Source organism: Lissotriton helveticus, chromosome 8 (assembly GCF_964261635.1).
Source record: "Lissotriton helveticus chromosome 8, aLisHel1.1, whole genome shotgun sequence".
Taxonomy (NCBI): domain Eukaryota; kingdom Metazoa; phylum Chordata; class Amphibia; order Caudata; family Salamandridae; genus Lissotriton; species Lissotriton helveticus.
The window spans coordinates 1688408164-1688427300 of record NC_136069.1 but is presented as its reverse complement, the minus strand read 5'-3'; the positions used below and the strand labels follow the sequence as shown (position 1 = coordinate 1688427300).

General features: G+C 47.0%; 1 protein-coding gene across 1 annotated transcript in view; it reads left to right on the top strand.

Moving 5' to 3' along the window:
• The first annotated feature begins 5974 nt into the window (after positions 1-5974).
• The window catches only part of LOC144774093 (vomeronasal type-2 receptor 26-like), a 47408-nt gene continuing 34245 nt past the window's right edge, over positions 5975-19137 (top strand). Inside the window, exon 1 of the mRNA XM_078659119.1 lies at positions 5975-6043. Coding sequence (XP_078515245.1) covers positions 5975-6043 — 69 coding nt within the window. The remainder of the gene's footprint in view (positions 6044-19137) is intronic.

Sequence of the window (19137 nt, the reverse complement as noted above, 5' to 3'; positions counted from 1 at the left end):
GTTTGGGCCCAAGATGGATAAGGGTGGGCTAACAAGGAAGCATGTTGGTTACCCAAGGGTTTTTCTAAGCTGGATATATTTGCTATGCCTTTCGCATTCTCAGCCTCTGCCTTTTTTCCCTTGAGACCCTACTGTTCCCCTGCTTTATTTTCCTAGTTTTCCTAGTCACGGCAGCAGTACCCTCCCTGCTGGTTTTTGTACTATTGTGGGAATTTGCACAGAGTCATGTAAAGGGGCACTTACATGTACAATAGGTTCAGGGGAATTCACAACATTTGCTAAAGTAGGTGATACCAAGGGAGGAAAGTCAGGGGTTATAGATAATCGTCTTTCAGTAAGTTCGATTTCTGAGGTGACTACCCCAATCGCCTTCTGAACCATTAGGTCAATAGCTGTGGGCAAAGTTGGTGAGGGACTATTTGGCTGTAAACGGGGACGTTTTGCTGCACATGCATGTTTCACCTGTATACGAGCGGGACATTTGCTGTAGCCTTCATATATTATCACCTTTGTCCCGGGAATCCAAGCCAAGAGGGATGGCCCAGGCCGGCCACCTCTGGTCAGTGATGGGCAAGGACAGGCCCGCCCTTGGCCCGTGCTTTGCCCGGCGCCGCCCTCGCGCGTCCCGCGATGCGGGAACTCACTGCTCCTTTGAAGCACCTCCTGGCGCTTACAATCACTGTGGCAGCGTACGCACCTCGAGTGCTGCCGGGTAATGGAGTCCAGCAGTGGCATTGGCGTTGCTAATGGCGGCAAAGGAGTTGAGGCAGGTTCCAACAGAGTGTCTGGTGTCTTGCGCTGCCCAGCAGGCTGTCAGGTATGTGTCCCCGCTTCCGATAGAGCTCCCGCTCCACCGAAGCTCACTGCTCCTTTTAAGCACCTCCTGGCGCTTACAATCGTAGTGGCGGCGTTTGCGCCGCGAGTGCTGCCGGGTAATGGAGTCCGGCAGCGGCGTTGGCATTGCTAATGGTGGCAATGGAGTTGAGGCAGGTTGCAACAGAGAGTCTGGCGTCTTGCGCTGCCCAGCAGGCTGTCAGGTAAGTGCCCCCGCTTCCGAAGAGTGTGCGTTATTATTTGAAAGTTATTGTATTGTAAGTGTGTATATAGTTATGAAGTGAATTGATATAAATGGTGGGCTAGTGTGTGATAGAATGAGATAGTAGTGTGAATGCGAGTATGAGAGAGTTAGAGGGGTTTGTGGGAGGGCAATTTCGGGGGTGAGGTGGAGTTATACCAAATACGAGGATGTAAAGGTAGGTAGTATGTGTTAGTAGGCTAGGGAGTATGAGGTAGGGATTTGAGATGGAAGTGAAATTTTGAATGAGAGATAGGAGTGGTGGTATGATGGATAGATGATAGTGGCAGTGTGTGTGTGTTGGAGAGAAGATAGTGTTTTTGTTGTGTACTCATTGAAGCTTTTTTCTTCATTCATTCATTTTTATTCATTCATAAGAAAGCATGTGAACTGGTGTAAGACTTCTTTGATTATCTGCATTAAATACACATGTGCAGCCTTTGTAGAAAATAGTGCAAATGGCACAGCAAAAGTTTATTACTGAGCAAATCTACTGAATTAAGAAATGTAAACACATATAAATTGGAGTGTTTTTAAAATAAAATTCTTCCTTGTATATGTTTACACACTGATACTGTTCTGATACAAAACAACAAGGAAACAATATTCATGAGATAGTGACCGGCCTAAAAAGCGGATATTTTTCCTTTTTTTCTTGAAAGGTGACGAGTATGTGTTTCTACATTTTACACAAACTTTCCAATGTAGTATCAATACAGCTTGAAAAGTCTACTGCAAGAGGTGATATTTGTTTCCACTTATTTATTATTTTGATGAGAGATTGTGTTTTTAATCATTTTATGACTCCACCACTCAGACATTTTTTAGAAACCAAATCAATTTGAGTAAGGATGAGATGGAGTATGGATGTGGATGTGTGTAAGTTTACGAAGTGAGGGTGCCTATGAATCTTTGCCATGTGGTGATGCCCGAACGCACAATGTTGGATTTTTTTTTTTAAACACATTTTATTGACAGATTGTACACAAGGCGCAGCCCTCCGCACTCCGGAGAAACTACAAACAAGTAGACATCAGCAAATGAGAAGCAATCTATACATTATTTTAAACAGAACATGTACCCCACCCCCAGCCCCCCACTGCCAACTCCCCCCGCCCGGATCCCACCCTAACCCCCTGCACAATTTCATCTCGTTCTTGAAAGAAGTCACATGAATATAACAATGTACACAATGCCGCACCTGTGGCCCCTTCACACCAGTCCCGTGCAATCCTCCTGTTGTACTGGTGGATCTAACCACAGACCCCAGTAATCTGCCCATCTCTTCCATAATTTATAATGTTTCCTAGAGCAGCCCCTGGCCTCAAAGATAGGACGCTCCAGCCCCATACAAAAATCTAGTCCTTTCTTCCACACCACAATCGGATGAGCCCGTGGGTCCTTCCAGGCCTGGACCGCGTCCCTCTTGGCAACGGTAAGGCCCAGTAGCAACAGATGCCTTTTATATAAATTACGCCCACCCCTTCCAAGACATGTAGTAGGCCTAATTGTGGAGTACGAGGAAGGTCCCACCCCAACACTTCAGACAAACACTCCCATACCCCTCTTCAGAACCCAGCCAAAGCTCCGCAGTTCCATACCGTGTGAAGGAAGGTGCCCACCTCTTGGCCGCATCTCAGACAGTCGGTGGTCTCAATCAGACCAGCCCGCCACAGTCTCTCTCTAGTGTAATAGGCTCTATGTAGGTATTTGAATTAGATGAGTCTTAGGCGCATTGCAATAGCTGCACCTCTTGGGGCTTCAAGGGCTTCCCGCCAATCTTCCTCTTCCAGCTCTCCCACATCCCTTTCCCAGGATTCCCGCAGCTTGTGAAGAGAGGAGGAGCAATGTGTAACTAGGGTCTGGTAAATGCAGGATATTTTCTACACTGTTGGATTTTAATTATGGATTTTAAATATTTTGCTAAAAACTTGGACTTATTGAATATACATAAAAATTAAAACATGTGCTAATGGTAAATATATGTTTAGTAGTTTTATGTAGATTTTGGCAATATTTTATGTCTAGATAGCCAGCTATATGTCCTATAATGTTTATAGTATTGTAATATTTTGTGGTAATTACATAATTATATATTTTACATGCAGGTGTATAACATGGATTGGTTTTATATATGCCATACGAGAGTTAGGTTACAGTCTTGATAAAGATGGTTTAACCAGGACGATACCATCTAAATCCGTTGACGCCCTTATCCCTAATCTGTGTTGTTGGCTGGCACAAGAGATGTAAAATAATCTTCAACATATCGAGTTTCAGCCTTAAAGTCATCTCGTCACAGATAGGCTTTATTGATGGCAAAGCGCATTGTCTTGTTGAAAAACTCTCTTTTGTTTCTATCTTTTTAATTCTCTTCCTTTGATCAAACCGTGTTTTTTGTATATGTAATTTGTGTTGGGCATTATTATTGTGTATATGTATGCAGTATATGGATTAGATTCCCTTGGACATTAGTTTTTCTTGTAATGAGTTGACAAAAAGTTTTTGAATGATTTTAATAAACCTATTTGTAATATTTGTATTAAATCTGCATAGTGGCACTCTGTATTCAGCAAAAGTTGATGTCTCCCCTTCGGTGCTATTTTTGTATGAAGTGACGTATGCGTTCTGGATGAATGCGATGAGTAGTGTGTAACATATGGTTCACCAAAGGATATATTGGCATTTATAGTTTCTACAACAGAACCCTATTACTTTGGTGTAAAAGGGGTGCCTTTCACTTGGTTTTCCAGTGTGTATGTGTACAGATGCCTGGAATGAGGAGTGTGTGATCACTACATGTGGTTTGCATGCTGTGTCCTGATTGGCTGAGTATTCCTAGATAAATGTGGCATCTAACTTTGTGGTATTTTTGGAACTTGAGCATTTGGCATAACTTGTTTTATTGGGGCCAATCTCTTGGACCTGTTTGTGATGTAGCTGGCTATCTGTGGAATTGTTCAGGGTTTTCCCTGGTTGCCCATTTGTCTTCGGGTTGAATATAACCGTAACCCCACCTGTGACCTATTGATCGGTAAGCCTGGGTTTAGGTCACAGGGCCTGTTTGACCACGTATATCTAACTCAGGATTAATGAGGAGGTCATCTTGAGTGAATTCGACAGCAGCGATAGGAGCTCGTGATTGATATCATATTTGCCGACATTCTCATTATTGTGCACACAGTTATCATAGCGTACATCGACATTGCTTTTACTCGTTTTGACATTGTTATGCGTGCACAGTTTATGGCGTTCATCAACATTGCATTTACTGGTATTGCTGCTGTTGGGCCTCACCATTCATGGTGTACATTGACAACGTATTCACCAGTTTTAACAGCAGCACATTGCGTGCCGGTGCACGGGGAAGACAGGAATACACCATATAATGTTGAATATGATGCAATCCTGCCCTCTCCCTCTCATGCATCACAGCAGAGCAAGGTGTCATGCTGCGATGCATTGGATAAACCTTTGACAAATCAGCCCCTTAATAACTTCCTTACGCATTGTAACATCACACATCAATGCTGGTACACATGCATTTTTGTAGCCATGTTGAGGTGCTAATATTTGGCACGCTACATATGTTCCTTTTTTTCTCATGGCTGTACACATTCTCTTGCAAGCTTATTGTACATTAAGGGCCCCATTAGGATGTAGGGCGGATTGCCTCCGCCAGGGTGGCGGTGGCCACCGCCACCCTGGCGGAGGCAATCCGCTCGAAAAGCAATCTCGTTTTCCCCTCCGCCAGATTAGGATGGCGGAGGGGACAGTGGCGGACAGAAAGACCATCTGCCGCTTTACCGCCGCGGTCGCCCTGCGACCGCGGCGGTAATAGATTAATATGGTGGCGGTGTCCAATGGACACCGCCAGCCATATTACAATGGCAAAAAGTAGAGGCCTTTCCGCGGCGGCAATGCCGCCACGGAAAGGCAGGCGGAGATTGCTGCGGGGGCCCCCTGCAGGGCCCCCAGGTTGCCACCACTGTCGGGGGGCACATGGGGGGTACCTATGGTACCCCCCACATTTGCATATGCAAAGCGGCAGGCACCGCGCGGTGCCTGCCGCTTTGCATATGCAAATGCAAGAAAGCATTTCAAACATTGTGGCGGGCGGTGCAGAGTGCACCGCCCGCCACAATGCTGAAACTACAGGATGTGCCCGCCACTGTGGCGGGCACATCCTAATTCGCCCCACGGGACCCCCGCCCTTATGGCGGGCGGTCCCGTTCTACGATAGGGTGGCGGGCGGACAATGTCCGCCCGTCATCCTAATGGAGTCCTAAGTCTTATAATTTGAAAACAAATTAATCACCACTTTTTAAAACCTGTCATCCTAGCTTCCCCACTTCTTGGAACAATTCAGAAAGCTTGCATCACTCTTTGATACTCTTTGTTATGCTTATTAAAGTGTAGTGTAATGTAATGACACTTTGCATTAGGCAGTGACATTTTATGTCACAAAGTGCTGTGTCACATCGCAAGCATCGCTCTCACATGACAATGCGTCATAAATATAAGCAGATCGTGGAACAAAAAGGTTGAGCAATGCAGCACAATTTTTTTCTCCCAAAAGAGATATGTGTCATGTTTGATGAATCTAGCCCTATTTTTTATCAGGCTCTTGCAGGTGAGTTCTCAACATCAGTTTGCAATTCAATGTAGTATAAGAGAAAATGAGACAAGGTGGAAGAGGATGGCTTTTTTATTCTCCTTTTTCCAATATTTCTTTCCATAGCTCCTTCATTATCTGAAACATCTGCATGTTAAGATGGACACAGGGGATGAAATCTTCTTTGATGAGCATGGAGACTCCCCTGCCCCCTTCGACATACTCAATATTCAGATATCTCAGAAGGAGGAATTCCAGGCACTGAAAGTGAAAACATAGACACGATGGCCCCAGAGGACAGAAAGATAACGATTAATGTGAGCGCCATCCTTTGGAGCGATGGATTGTCTATGGTGAGCTCACAATATACAGTATGATAGGGCACTACTTGGAAGCCTGCATTTCTATCTATCTTTTTATTGCTTTTTCTCTCTTTGCTTATCTCTCTTTGCCAGGTGTTCTTTCCTTTCCCCTTCCTATTTCTCTCACCCTCTCTCTCTCCTTTCTCTCCTTCTCTTTTAATCCTCTCTTTCTCACCCCTCTCCTACTCATATGCTGCCTTCCACTCACCGTTTTCCTACTTGCCCAATCTCACTCCTTTACTAATCCCTGTATTTTCCCCACTTTGATTAATTTTATTCTCTGTCTCTAACTTGCAGCTGCTGTTTCTCCTACGCCCACCCACCCAGTCCTGCGCTAGTTTAATCTTTCCTGCACATGTGTCTTCTAAATTCTCTCTCACTAGTTCTATTTATTTTTAATTGCTCTCCTGACCCATTTCTTTATATTTATCTATTTCCTGACAGCACTGTTTCTTTCTGTTCATCATCCTCTATATTTCCTCTCCATCTGCTATTTCTGTAACTTCCAGTTCCCAGCAGCTCTTCCTTAGTTGCCCATTCACATTCTCCCAGCCTTTCTTCCTCCAAGTCCATCTTCCTCTCCCTTCATTTACCTGTTTCTCTCCCCTTGCTTCAAATTCACATTGCATGCATTGGCCTAGCCATGTATAACACGCCTACTTTTAGCCTGCATGGGGATTTTGGGGTATTTGAGGGTGTCTCTAACTGCAAAGATTCGTCTGCTTTTCTGGCAGCTCTGGCTTTCTCCCAGGTGTCCTCATCTAGTTTAAGGATGAAGATCTCTGTAGTCACTGTGTGGTTGGCTTTATGGTTCCTTCTTGTTTATCACTTCAAAATCATTGGGTGCTTGTTCCCCAGATGACAAACGCATCCAAAAACCTACCCCTGAACAAAGCACTACGCTACGCTTGCGTAGTTTGTGCAACTTCCCACTACGCGAACTGCACGCAGCACAGTGCAAACATGCGTAGCGCAGCGGTCATTTTTTGCTTGCTCGTGGTCCTCAACGTCAAGTTGGCGACCGCGAGCAAGCAAAATTAGTTCCCGGCGAGACTTTTTCCTCGTTCGCGATCAGCACCATCAAGATGCCGATCGCGAGTGTGGAAAATAAGTCTCCCGGCCTGATTCTCAACGTGGGGAGGTCAGGTTTCTTATTGCGAGTGGTCGCGTATGCTTGCGATCGGTCGCGATGAGATACTACCTGTCCGCGTTGAGAAAGCTGCTGCTCGGGTAAAAATCTACTCGAGTGGCAGAAAACTCCAGCTCGCACTGTGCAATATGCCGTTTTCAATGATTACACAGTGCAGATGCATGTCCGCACTGTGCAATCATTGAAAACAGCATCTTGCACAGTGCAAACAGGTTACTACGCAGTTCGCAGTGATGTAATTTTCATATGTTGCAGTGATGTTATCAATGATGTCATAGAACATGTCATGAGTGATGTAACAAGTAAGATAATTAGGATGGCTTAATGGCCCATGCAAGTCTAATTTGCGAAACCCTCATAGTTAAAAAAAAATGGATACGTGGTTTGTTGGTAAAACGGTACATGAATTTAGGTGGAATAATAATCTTGATTATCGCTGTTACACCCACAAGAAAAGGTTTAAAACCTGGCAATCGCCATCCCATAGTTCTCCTTGATGGCCAAGTATTTAACGGAATTTGCTCAGCACTTGAGCAGAAAATAGGGGCTTGCTCAAGAAAGGTATTAGAGGCAGTGGGTGTCTGTTCATGACTGTAATTTTGCCAAGAGAATGATATAAGTTCACATCATAGGTTAGTCACAAAAAAGCAAGTTGAGCAAGCCAGAGGCCTGGAGAGTCTACTAAAGGCAGTGGCCATGTTTTGTTCAGTACATGACTCAATTTAAGATAATTTGCACAACTGGTAGTACACTGCCAGCTGTACATATGTTTAGTTTGTTTGGAATTAAGTGAAAGAGCATGTGCTCTCCCTCTGATGCTGGGATTGTTCATCACGAGCAAGGAATATAGCCCAAAGTTAGTGTGTGTCAATTAGATTAAAGTTATTTCTTTTCCTGTTATATACCTGAATAGTCATGGCAAATGGAAATGTTTCTTTCGTAATTAGGGTTTGCAGATAATTCACTGTGGAACAAACACCGACATCAGCATTTCAAAATCTGCATACACATGGTTGGGCACTAGGTTAGTTCCTTCCCATAAACCACCTTCATTGGCTGAGGTCCTGGCTTAGCATGGAGCTCCCATCTGTTTACCCATCCTTTGTATAAGCAAATGCCTCAGTTGTTGCAAAGCGACTGTGGAGGCTTAGTGGTCCTTAACAACCTCATCAAGATAACTGAGAGCTGCATTACATTGCATACGCATTCAAAAGGTTGTCCAATGCCAACAATAACTAAATTATCCCTACTTGAGAACCTTTGGAGGTTAAAACAACATTCAAAGAATACACATCACATCTCCTCAGCCGAAAACTTTCCATCACCATACTGTTGGACAATCACAATTCTCAGTTCAACATATCGGATAAGTCATTGTCTGTCCCCAGACAACTGAGATTGCGACAGTTTTTCACAAATGGCAACTCTCTATTCACATACTTACCTGGCTCAAAAAACATAAGGCAGAACACACCCCTGCTAGAAAGAGCCAGTCACTCCTGAATGTAGGTTTATAGATCTAGACCAGTTATAGAAGTTTGATAGTCGATTACATGCAAATTTGAAAACATTAGCTGCACCCACCTAGCTAACGCAAGAAGCCAGCCTCTGTAAAGATCCCAGTTAATTCCTTCACGTTAATAACATGACTTTTAAATATGCTTTTAACATGCATATGCCTTTACCATGCATGCCTTTACCATGCAACATAAGCAGCCAGAGCGGCTGACTCTGGAGCTCAGTGCTCACGGTTCAATCCCCGACGCTGGCAGCAGCTCACCATCATGTGACTTTAGGCAATAGCTCACTTAATCTCCCTGATGGCCCCAGCACCTTGAACCCTTAAGGAGTGATATGTTCGTGCTTTACAATTATGAATTTTTTTTTTTTTTTTTTTATCCCCTGGGGCTTGTCGTGTAGTTCCTAAAAATTAATAGGATCTGCGCGTTTAGACAACATCAACTAAGGGATTGGTGTCTAGACTGATTCCGGACCCCCCAAAGGATATGTTGGCCTTTGGACCAGCTGGCTCACATTGCCACCATAAGCCCCTTAACATTACCAAGGAGTGAATAGTTTCTGGCAACTATCGAACATGACAACCCTTGATCATTCAACGATCATGGAAACAGTCCAGTTCTTTTTGCTCAGTCAATCGTACTCACTTAGGGGCCAAACCCGATTCCGGAAAAACTGCTCCAAATAGCCGTTCGGAGCACCCCCCCGCCAGCCCATTCGCCGCCCCGCCACCCAGGTGACCCTCCCTCCCGGCTCCCTACTTAAGGGGATAGCTCTCACCTGAGAAGGAGCGACCGCTGAGCCTGTTCCAGGCTAGGTCGTCCCCACGCTCCTCTGCTGCCTGCTGCCAGCTACCTGCTAGGTAGCCTCCACACTCCAGATTTGCAGCCTTCTGTTTCTGCCTAGCCTTCTGTTTCTGCCTCTGTTTCTGTCTCGGGCGACCCAGCCGCCGCTGAGCCGCCCGCCCGCCCCAGTCTCTTCCCGCCGCTGCCTCCCTGCGGCCGCACCCCCCCCGCCAGCCCATTCGCCGCCCCGCTCCCGCCAGCCAGCTGACCCTCCCTCCCGGCTCCCTACTTATGACGCCCACGCATCCGCGCATTGTTCACATGCAGCGGTCGCGCCGATTGTGCACCGTAGACTCGCCAAAGGCAAGCCTGTGTGCGCCCGTCTGCGCCTGGCCGGCTCCCAGCGCCAGGACCCCTGGCCCCTGCCGAGGCAAGACCACCCAACGGACCTACGACGCCGCCACCCTCAACGCACTCAATGCCGGACGGAACCCTGCCTGCTACCGAGCCACCCCGAAACGCACCCATGGACCCTTCACTTGCCAAGCCTGCCGCTTCACCTGCCTCCGAACCTACACCACATCTGCCAAGCCGAGCAACAGCAACAACCACCTCAAGTGCATCTTGCTCAACACCCGCTCCGTCCGCAGACACGCCGTGGGACTCTGGAACCTCCTCGACACAACTTCACCAGACGTCGCCTTCCTCACGGAAACCTGGATGAATGCCTCCTCAGCCCCCGACATTGCCATCGCCATCCCGGATGGGTACAAGATCACCAGGAGGGACCGCGTCAACCAGACCGGAGGAGGCATCACCATCATACACAAGAACACCATCCGTATCACGACCAACTCCGACGACACCCTCACCGCCGCTGAACACCTCCACTTCCAGATACACACCGACCCCAAGACGACCCTCAGAGGCACCCTCATCTACAGACCCCCGGGACCACGCACACAATTCAGCGAAGACATCGCAGACTTCATCAGCCCGCACGCCCTCCCTTCCGCCGACTACATCCTCCTAGGAGACCTCAACTTCCACCTGGAGAACAACAAAGACACCAACACCACCACCCTGCTGGACAACCTCGCCAACCTCGGACTCAAGCAACTGGTGAACACCCCCACCCACTACGCCGGACACACGCTTGACCCCGTCTTCTCCTCCAGCAAGCACATCTCCTTCAGCCACTCCACCGGACTCCATTGAACGGACCACAGCTGCGTACACTTCAGCTTCAAAAGAACCACGACCCACCACCACCCGCAACAGGATCCTTGTAGGAGCTGGAACAAGATCACCGCCGACCAGCTCACCACCTGCCTCAGCCAGAACCCACCCGCCAGCACAACGGACCCCAACGAAGCAGCCACCAACCTCACACAGTGGATCACCAACTGTGCAGACAACCTCGCACCACTGAAGACCCTTCCCAGCAGACCCGGCAGAAAGAAATCCTCCTGGTTCACCGATGAACTCAAGAACTCCAAGAAGAACGGCCGAACCCTCGAGAAAGCCTGGAGCAACAACAAGACCACAGACAACATGACTGCCCTCAAGCACGCCACCCGCAAACACCACCAGCTGATCCGCACCACCAAAAAGATAGCATTCAAAGAACAACTGGACAACAACGCCCACAACAGTAAGGAACTCTTCAGCATCGTCAACGAGCTCTCCAACCCCAGCGCCGGAAACAACGACATCACTCCCTCGCAAGACCTCTGCGACTCACTCGCCTCGTTCTTCCACAGCAAGATCGCCGACATACACAACAGCTTCGGCGCACCGACCACGCACCCAATGACCGAGCCAATGCCCCCCACTACAACCCTCTGCACCTGGACTCCGGTCAGCACCAAAGACACCACCCGCGTGATGAACACCATCCACTCCGGATCACCAACCGACCCCTGCCCCCACCACGTCTTCAACAAATCCGACTCCATCATCACACCCCAACTCCGGGACATCATCAACACCTCCTTCAACACTGCCACCTTCCCGGAGAGCTGGAAGCACGCCGAACTCAGCGCCCTCTTGAAGAAACCAACAGTGGACCCCACCGACCTCAAGAACTACCATCCCATCTCGCTCCTCCCTTTTCCTGCCAAGGTCATCGAGAAGACCGTCAACAGTCAGCTTGCCGCCTTCCTCGAGACGAACGGATCACTCGACCACTCGCAGTCCGGCTTCCGAGCCAACCACAGCACCGAGACCGCCCTCATCGCAGCCACAGATGACATCAGATCCCTGCTCGACAACGGAGAAACAGCGGCCCTCATCCTCCTGGACCTCTCCGCAGCGTTCGACATGGTCTGCCACCGCACCCTAGTCCAGCGCCTCAACAACATCGGAATCCAAGAGAAGGCACTGGAATGGATCATCTCGTTCCTCAACGGAAGAACCCAGAGGGTCCGCATGCCCCCGTTCAGATCCGAGGCCACCAAAGTCATCTGCGACGTACCACAAGGATCATCACTCAGCCCCACCCTCTTCAATGTCTACATGAGCACCCTCGCAGCCATTGCACGCCAACACAACCTCAACATCATTTCCTACGCCAACGACACCCAGCTGATCCTCTCCCTCACAAACGACCCCGCCACCGCCAGAACCAACCTACACGAAGGGATGAAAGACATCGCCGAATGGATGAAGAACAGCCGCCTGAAACTGAACTCAGACAAGATGGAAGTCCTCATCCTGGCATCATCGCCCTCCGCCTGGGACGACTCCTGGTGGCCCCCTGCCCTGGGCACCGCTCCCAAGTCAACGGACCACGCATGAAACCTGGGCTTCATCCTGGACTCCTCCCTCTCGATGACCAGACAAGTCAACGCCATCTCGTCGTCATGCTTCAACACCCTGCGTATGCTCCGAAAGATCTTCCGATGGATCCCCACCGAAACCAGGAAGACGGTCACCCAGGCACTCGTCACCAGCCGACTGGACTACGGAAACACCCTCTACGCCGGAACCACAGCCAAACTTCAGAAAAGACTCCAACGCATCCAGAACGCCTCCGCATGACTCATCCTGTAAATCCCCCAACAGAGCCACATCTCCAGACACCTGAGAGACCTGCACTGGCTTCCCGTCAGCAAGAGGATCACGTTCAGACTCCTCACCCACGCACACAAGGCTCTCCCACCCGCCAGCTACGATCCACCAGCCTCGCCCTCGCTGCCGTTCCACGCATCCGCAGAGCCACCACCGGAGGAAGATCCTTCTCCTACCTGGCAGCCAAGACATGGAACTCCCTCCCCATCCACCTCCGTCTGACCCCGGACCACCTTTCCTTCAGGAAGCAACTCAAGACCTGGCTCTTTGAGCAGTAGCAGACCCCCCCCAGCGCCTTGAGACCCCTCCGGGTGAGTAGCGCGCTATACAAATGCTATGATTGATTGATTGATTGACAACCCTTGATCATTCAAAGATCATGGAAACAGTCCAGTTCTTTTTGCTCAGTCAATCGTACTGCAACGTCCCCCGTACATACGACAAAGTACGATTCGTACCAGGAGCCGTACTCCGTACGAGTCGTACAGAGACCGTACGACTCTAATCTCCGTACAATTCTCCCTCTGAACCCGCTGTACGCGACATCTGTACAGATCACGTCTGTTTTTTATGACCCAGCAAGTACATATCGGGTACGAACCGTACGACCCTTTTTCTACGGGAGCTGAAAACAGCCGTAAAAGCAGAGTTCATGCCGAAACAGGTATGGAACGGCCCCCCTGGGTACGGTGTGTACCCCCATGATCGCAGGGGTATGCACCATACCCCTGCAGTCATGGGGTGTACGAACCGTACCCCATGTACGATGGGTGTACGAGCCGTACTCCATGTACGATGGGTGTATGAGCCGTACCCCATGTACGATGGGTGTACGAGCCGTACCCCATGTACGATGGGTGTACGAGCTGTAGCTCATGTACGATGGATGTACGAGCCATACCCCATGTACGATAAAAATAAAGTTTCAATAAAAATGACACAATGTAAATTAAATGTTATCATAAGAAGTTTCATTTCTTCTGAGATCACAGCAACGCGCCACGGGTAAGCTAGTTCTAGTTCTAGTACAAAATATGTTTGCTGCAACAATCATTAGACATAAACAAATGTAAGCATCAACAGAGTAAATGAAAGATAGAATTCTACCATGGTGCTAAAACAGTGAATACATGCAGGCATATAAATATGACAGTAATCAAGCACACTCCTAAGATGCAAACTCGATATAAGTGTACCTATGTGTACCTAGCATGTATGTAGGTGAAAAGCCAAAAATCCCTTAGGAAGGAGCCAATCCCATTACCTGATGGGAGAGAACGAAGGACCCTGTCATGTTCTTGAGTTGGACACCCTACATCGGATGTCCGAACACTGCGTGCTGGAGCTTCTGCGTGCAGGGACCTCAATGTCTTGTGTCAGCGTGAAAGCTTCTCCTCTGTCTATCTTGTGTAGGTATGGTTCTTTTATACCATAAAGATAGCCTCTGGTTCCTAACACAATTGATATGTTGTGAGTACGATTATGTAAATGAGACAAAATCCGTACCTGTTATGCAAAGTAGTTCTTTTTTCCTAGGATGAAGATGACATGACTTTTATGCAGAGTATGTTAATCCTATGTACGTCAGGTGCAGGGAACTCTCTTAGAATCCGCATGCATAATAAATGAGGCAAAATTCAAGGACACTGATCGACATTTATTCAGCACCTAACTGGGTAAAAGCTTAGTGCTAGACCCGTTATGCAGAGCAAGGTAGATCAAATGTAGGTGAAAGGTTGTTTAGCTACTTAGGCCTAGATTGGGGTACATGACAGGCTGGATCACTTGCTATGCCGAGGAGAGTCCACCCTGGGACACAGCAGTTTACATGCCCAGACCGGCATGGACAGAGAAATCTGTGTTCGGTGCCTGCCTGGTGGGAGCATTTCTAAAACTCCAACCAAACTGGAGCTAACATGATATCAATTCCCAGCGGGCGGGAGCTTTAAAAATGTTCCTACCTGCTGGGAAAAGACTTTTGATTTGTTTCCCTGCCAGGAAACAGATTATTGGATTGTTCCTACCTAGAGGGAGTAGCATAAAAAAGCTGCTATCTAGGGCTGCAACAATGCCTGCTCCCGCATTATGAAGGGAGCCGGCTGATGCCACGGTGGCCCAGGGACTCTCCCCTCAGTCCCCAACATTGTGCATGGTGGGTGCCCTGGGTGGGACACCCAACTATATTAAACTAGGGATGGGTTCCACATGGTCTGAATAGACCCAGGAATTGGAGCCACTGAGCCCTTCTCTCCTTAAAAAAAAGAACACAGCCCTGGGGAATAAGGGTCCCCAGGGCCTCCCCTTTAACAAAAAGGTACCAAGTCACCTACAAGCTCTGCCCCTTTGCCCCCTACCTTCCTCGTTAGTAGTATGCAACTTTGTTCCCTGCATTGTCCAGGCTGCCGGACAATGTGTTATCTCTACAACTGCACATTGAGAAACAGTCTGAAATCCTTGGTGGAGGTGAATGCATTGTTTATTTCCCTTCAAAATGTACCATGAGTTTGTCACTCATTGATTATTTAGAAGCTTTGAACATTCATCTATGCAATTCAGGTCCTACCCACATAGGGGGCCATCTGTTAGATCCTATTTTTTCCAATTTACTTGATCTTAGCTGTGTCCCTGTGCTTCCCTTATGTTGGTCAGATCATTTGTTCTCATTGAAAGTGGCTTTTTTTCCTTTAGCGACCTGCCTGCTAACTGATCAAAAAAGGAAACATTGTGCCAAACTTGAAGTCTCAGCTCTAAATAAATTGTTAGTTGATAGCAAACCAGTGGCAGACCAGATTCTCGTTACTTACTCAAGGTAATCCAAAATTGGATTGTTCTAGCAGTAGACACTTGCATCCCTATATCGAACAAGCGCATTAAAAGACAACAGACACCCACTCCCTGGTTTTCTATGGAGCTGGAAAGTGAAAAATCGAAATGGAAATTCCTTGAAAGATGCTGGAGGAAACATTATTTTGAAGGAGATAAAGTAGCATATAAAAAGGCCCTCAAGGAATGCCACACTCTTTGTAAAGTAATTCAGGCTGCCCATTCAATCCCTCAGGGCCAAAAGTACTTGAAAACACTTTTTAAGTTAGTAAAAGAACTCTCCAGCGCAGAAACTCAGACTACCCCCCTGCTCTTACTGGTGGCCAGTGTGAAGAACTTGCCCTCTACTTCAATGATAAAGTCAAACAAATACATTCTGCACTGCTTAGAAAACCAGGATCACATGTTAAAAGTCCCTCTCCCAATAACCTGGAAACTTGGACCTCCTGGAGCCTAGTTCCTTCCCCGTCGGAGAGCGTTGTTCCTCAGAAATGGAAACATGCCATGATCCTCCCTCTCTTTAAGAACACCAATGCCGACCCTACTAAGCCATCCAATTGCTGTCCCATTTCACTGCTCCCGACCTTAGCGCCGCTTTTGACACTGTGTCTAATTCTGTCTTGTTGAGATCCTTGCAGGAGGTGGGCCTAGCTGGATCAGCCTTGCAGTGGATCGCATCTTTTTTAGCTGACCAAACCTTTCAGGTTCTTTCTGCGTCAGCGAATCCCAACTCCTATTCATACCCTTATGGGGTTCCTCAAGGGTCGGTGCTGAGCCCTCTACTTTTAAATATGTAAGTCCGTCCATTGGCGGATGTTGTAAAAGAGGCTGGTCTCTCCCTCTTTTCCTATGCCGATGACATTCAGATCATTTGTTCCTTGGCTAAGGGTCTTGTAGTGTGTTTATCTAGGTACCCATATTGATACTCCTATTTCTGACCCTTGTCCGGTTATTAATTCATTAATGTCCATACACCGGCACAGAAACCCGTTTTCAGATTAGGTCATAGCGCATGCTGTCACATTAAGCAAGCACTATCCCTTCAGCCCCCTAGAAAGCACACCAAGTTCTCAAAACAAATCAAACCTCCAACAGACCTGGGAAATCCCCCGCAGCTATTGTTTTGATTTCGCTCGAGAACTCCTGCAAAGAATGTAAGAACGACCAGTCCTTATGACATTCTTGCTGACGTCTTATGTCCATCCTTACGTCAAACACGGCACCTTTCAGGTATAAATATACCGACGCTGCCCTAAGCTAAGACACGGTGGTGACGAGCTTGGAGCAGCGCTACTTGCCAGAGAGCCCAGCTGATGCAGAAAAGCCCACGGACGCTGCCCCTCCCTTTTGACGCGCTGAGAGAGACGCTGCCTTTTCTCCTGCTGAGAAATCCAGCCTCCGGCGTTTCCAGCCGCCCTCGCGGGTAACTGGGATATCGAGTCCTGAGACAGAGATACCAACCCTCCAGCCTTCTAAATCCCAGGTACTGAACTGACTAACGCCTTACAGAGAATTCTTGAGTCAGATTCTTGGCAAAACAAACTTAACTTAAACTGCTACTTACTTACTCCCTCCCAAGTATTAGGCTCAGGTCAGGTACACCGGGGTAGGCGTAGTTAGAAGCACCAGTTGAGTACGATTAGTCAATGTATATTTGTATGTATATCTTTTATCCATTTTAAGTATCATATGGCTAAGAAACCATATAAATGCTTTTACAGTATTATTTTATAATTCTGTTTTTACTGTATGCACTTTACTTAACTATAAGTATTGCAATACTAGCGATTCATTTCTCTTGTATGAGAAAAGAGACTGATCAATAAATAACATCTTTTTATTGAAGCACGCCCATCTCTTATTTCTCTACAAACTGGTGAAACTAAGAATGCACGTACTGACTGAGTAAAATAGTTGTCTTTTGTTTTCACACGACTCTAGAGATATACTCTTGATTAGGGGAGAGCAAAGTTGTCATGTTCTATGGTTGTCAGAAACTAAATCCCTTCTTGTCTATCCAGGGAGGTTAAACTCCTCCTTGCCTATTCGAGAAAGTTTCTAGTGAACTCTGAACTAGCTGGCACACATAACTTTAAGTCTAATATCGTCAGTAGAAGACCTAGTTAACCACAGTCCTACGTCTATACTATTGAAGATATTATTCCAATGCGCAGAGCCTATTGGGATAATAGGAACTACACTACATGGCGCCCAACGGTTTGGATAGGCGATAAATCTAACGCAAGACATTAGAGTAACTCAGTCGTGCTTTTTCACACAGACCCTTTTTTCCATAAAACTCCAAAGACGTCTGGAGTGGGTGAAAGGTTAAATCCGCCAAACTTAGTAGGAGGAGACTCCTATGTATGGTTTTTGGTTTATTCAACGTTGAAGGATACAGTGTTCCAAAATATTGTGCATCTAATCTTTGTTTCCTTGAAAACCTGATCTGCAACAAAAAACCTTCTTGTCAGTAAAATGTCAGACAATGAAGAAGAAAGGGAGGCAGCTAGAATAGCAGCTCAACTCCTAGCGGATGACACAAGTCTCCTGCAAACTGACCCGGGTGCAATACTCATCCCGGTCAACATAAGAAAAACTATAACTTTAAAACTTATAGAAAATGGACTGACACCAAGAGGTGGTACAGTCATATTCGTAATTGAGGCACATGAATATCGGCAGACAGAGGTATTCTATTCATGGATACATTTTCCAGCAGCAAACGCTGTAACAAAGGAGTTCCATTATTACAAGATAGAGGAACCTCCGGATGAGTACACCCCGTTCGAGGAGGTGGAAATACCACTCAAATACCAAGAGCACCTGCTCTGGTTTAAAGGCGCCCTAAAACATAATGATCACATCACCAGGCTCGGTCCACTAGGTAGACCAGGAGCAACGTGGCCGGTTCTAGCCGGATACACACCACATCCAGACATTGAAAAAATGGCAATACCAGAACTTTTAACACAGTTAAAACAACTGATTAAAATACACAGACAACTAGTCCAATATGTAATGAGGACTTCAACAGTCCAACCAGCTATTAAAATTCCACAGCTGACCCCTCACCAGGGGAACACAAATCAAATCACACCACAGAACATACAGTCCTGTCTAGGTAAAGTACCCATTAAACGGGAACAAATTCCATTCTGGTTAGCACAGAAAATAACTCAAATAGAGGCGGTATTTCCAGATACCACCCCTGTGGAAAAACACAGAATTCTGACTATCTGTCTCCCAATGGGGATCGCACCACATGTGGAGGACTGTGACACTTGGGGTACAGTCTTTGCTTCCATTTACACAAAAACACATGGTGTTCCGTCCATGGCGGTAATACCAGAAGTGCTAAAACAGATTCAAAATGAATACGGTCCAGAACCTGCTTTAACTCTGGGTATGAAATTACTGAAAGACTTCAAGCAGGTCTTGGCAATATTACTAGCAAACATAAAAGGGGAAGCAGCAAATGTGGCGATCCGCCAAAGATTGAAGGAAACAGATATAGCAGACCAACCATTTGAACTTGCCAGAATCATAGAAAAATCCTATGAAGAACTAGGAAGAGATAGTTTGGGTGGGAAACCAGTGAAACCCCAACTAATTGAAAATCCTGAAAAAGTATTTATTAAAAATAATCTAAACACTTCAAAAAAGAACTGGGATGGAAATAAACCATCCACTCCCAAAGAAAAAAGATTCCAGTCCAGAGGAAGGTCTCCTCGGCG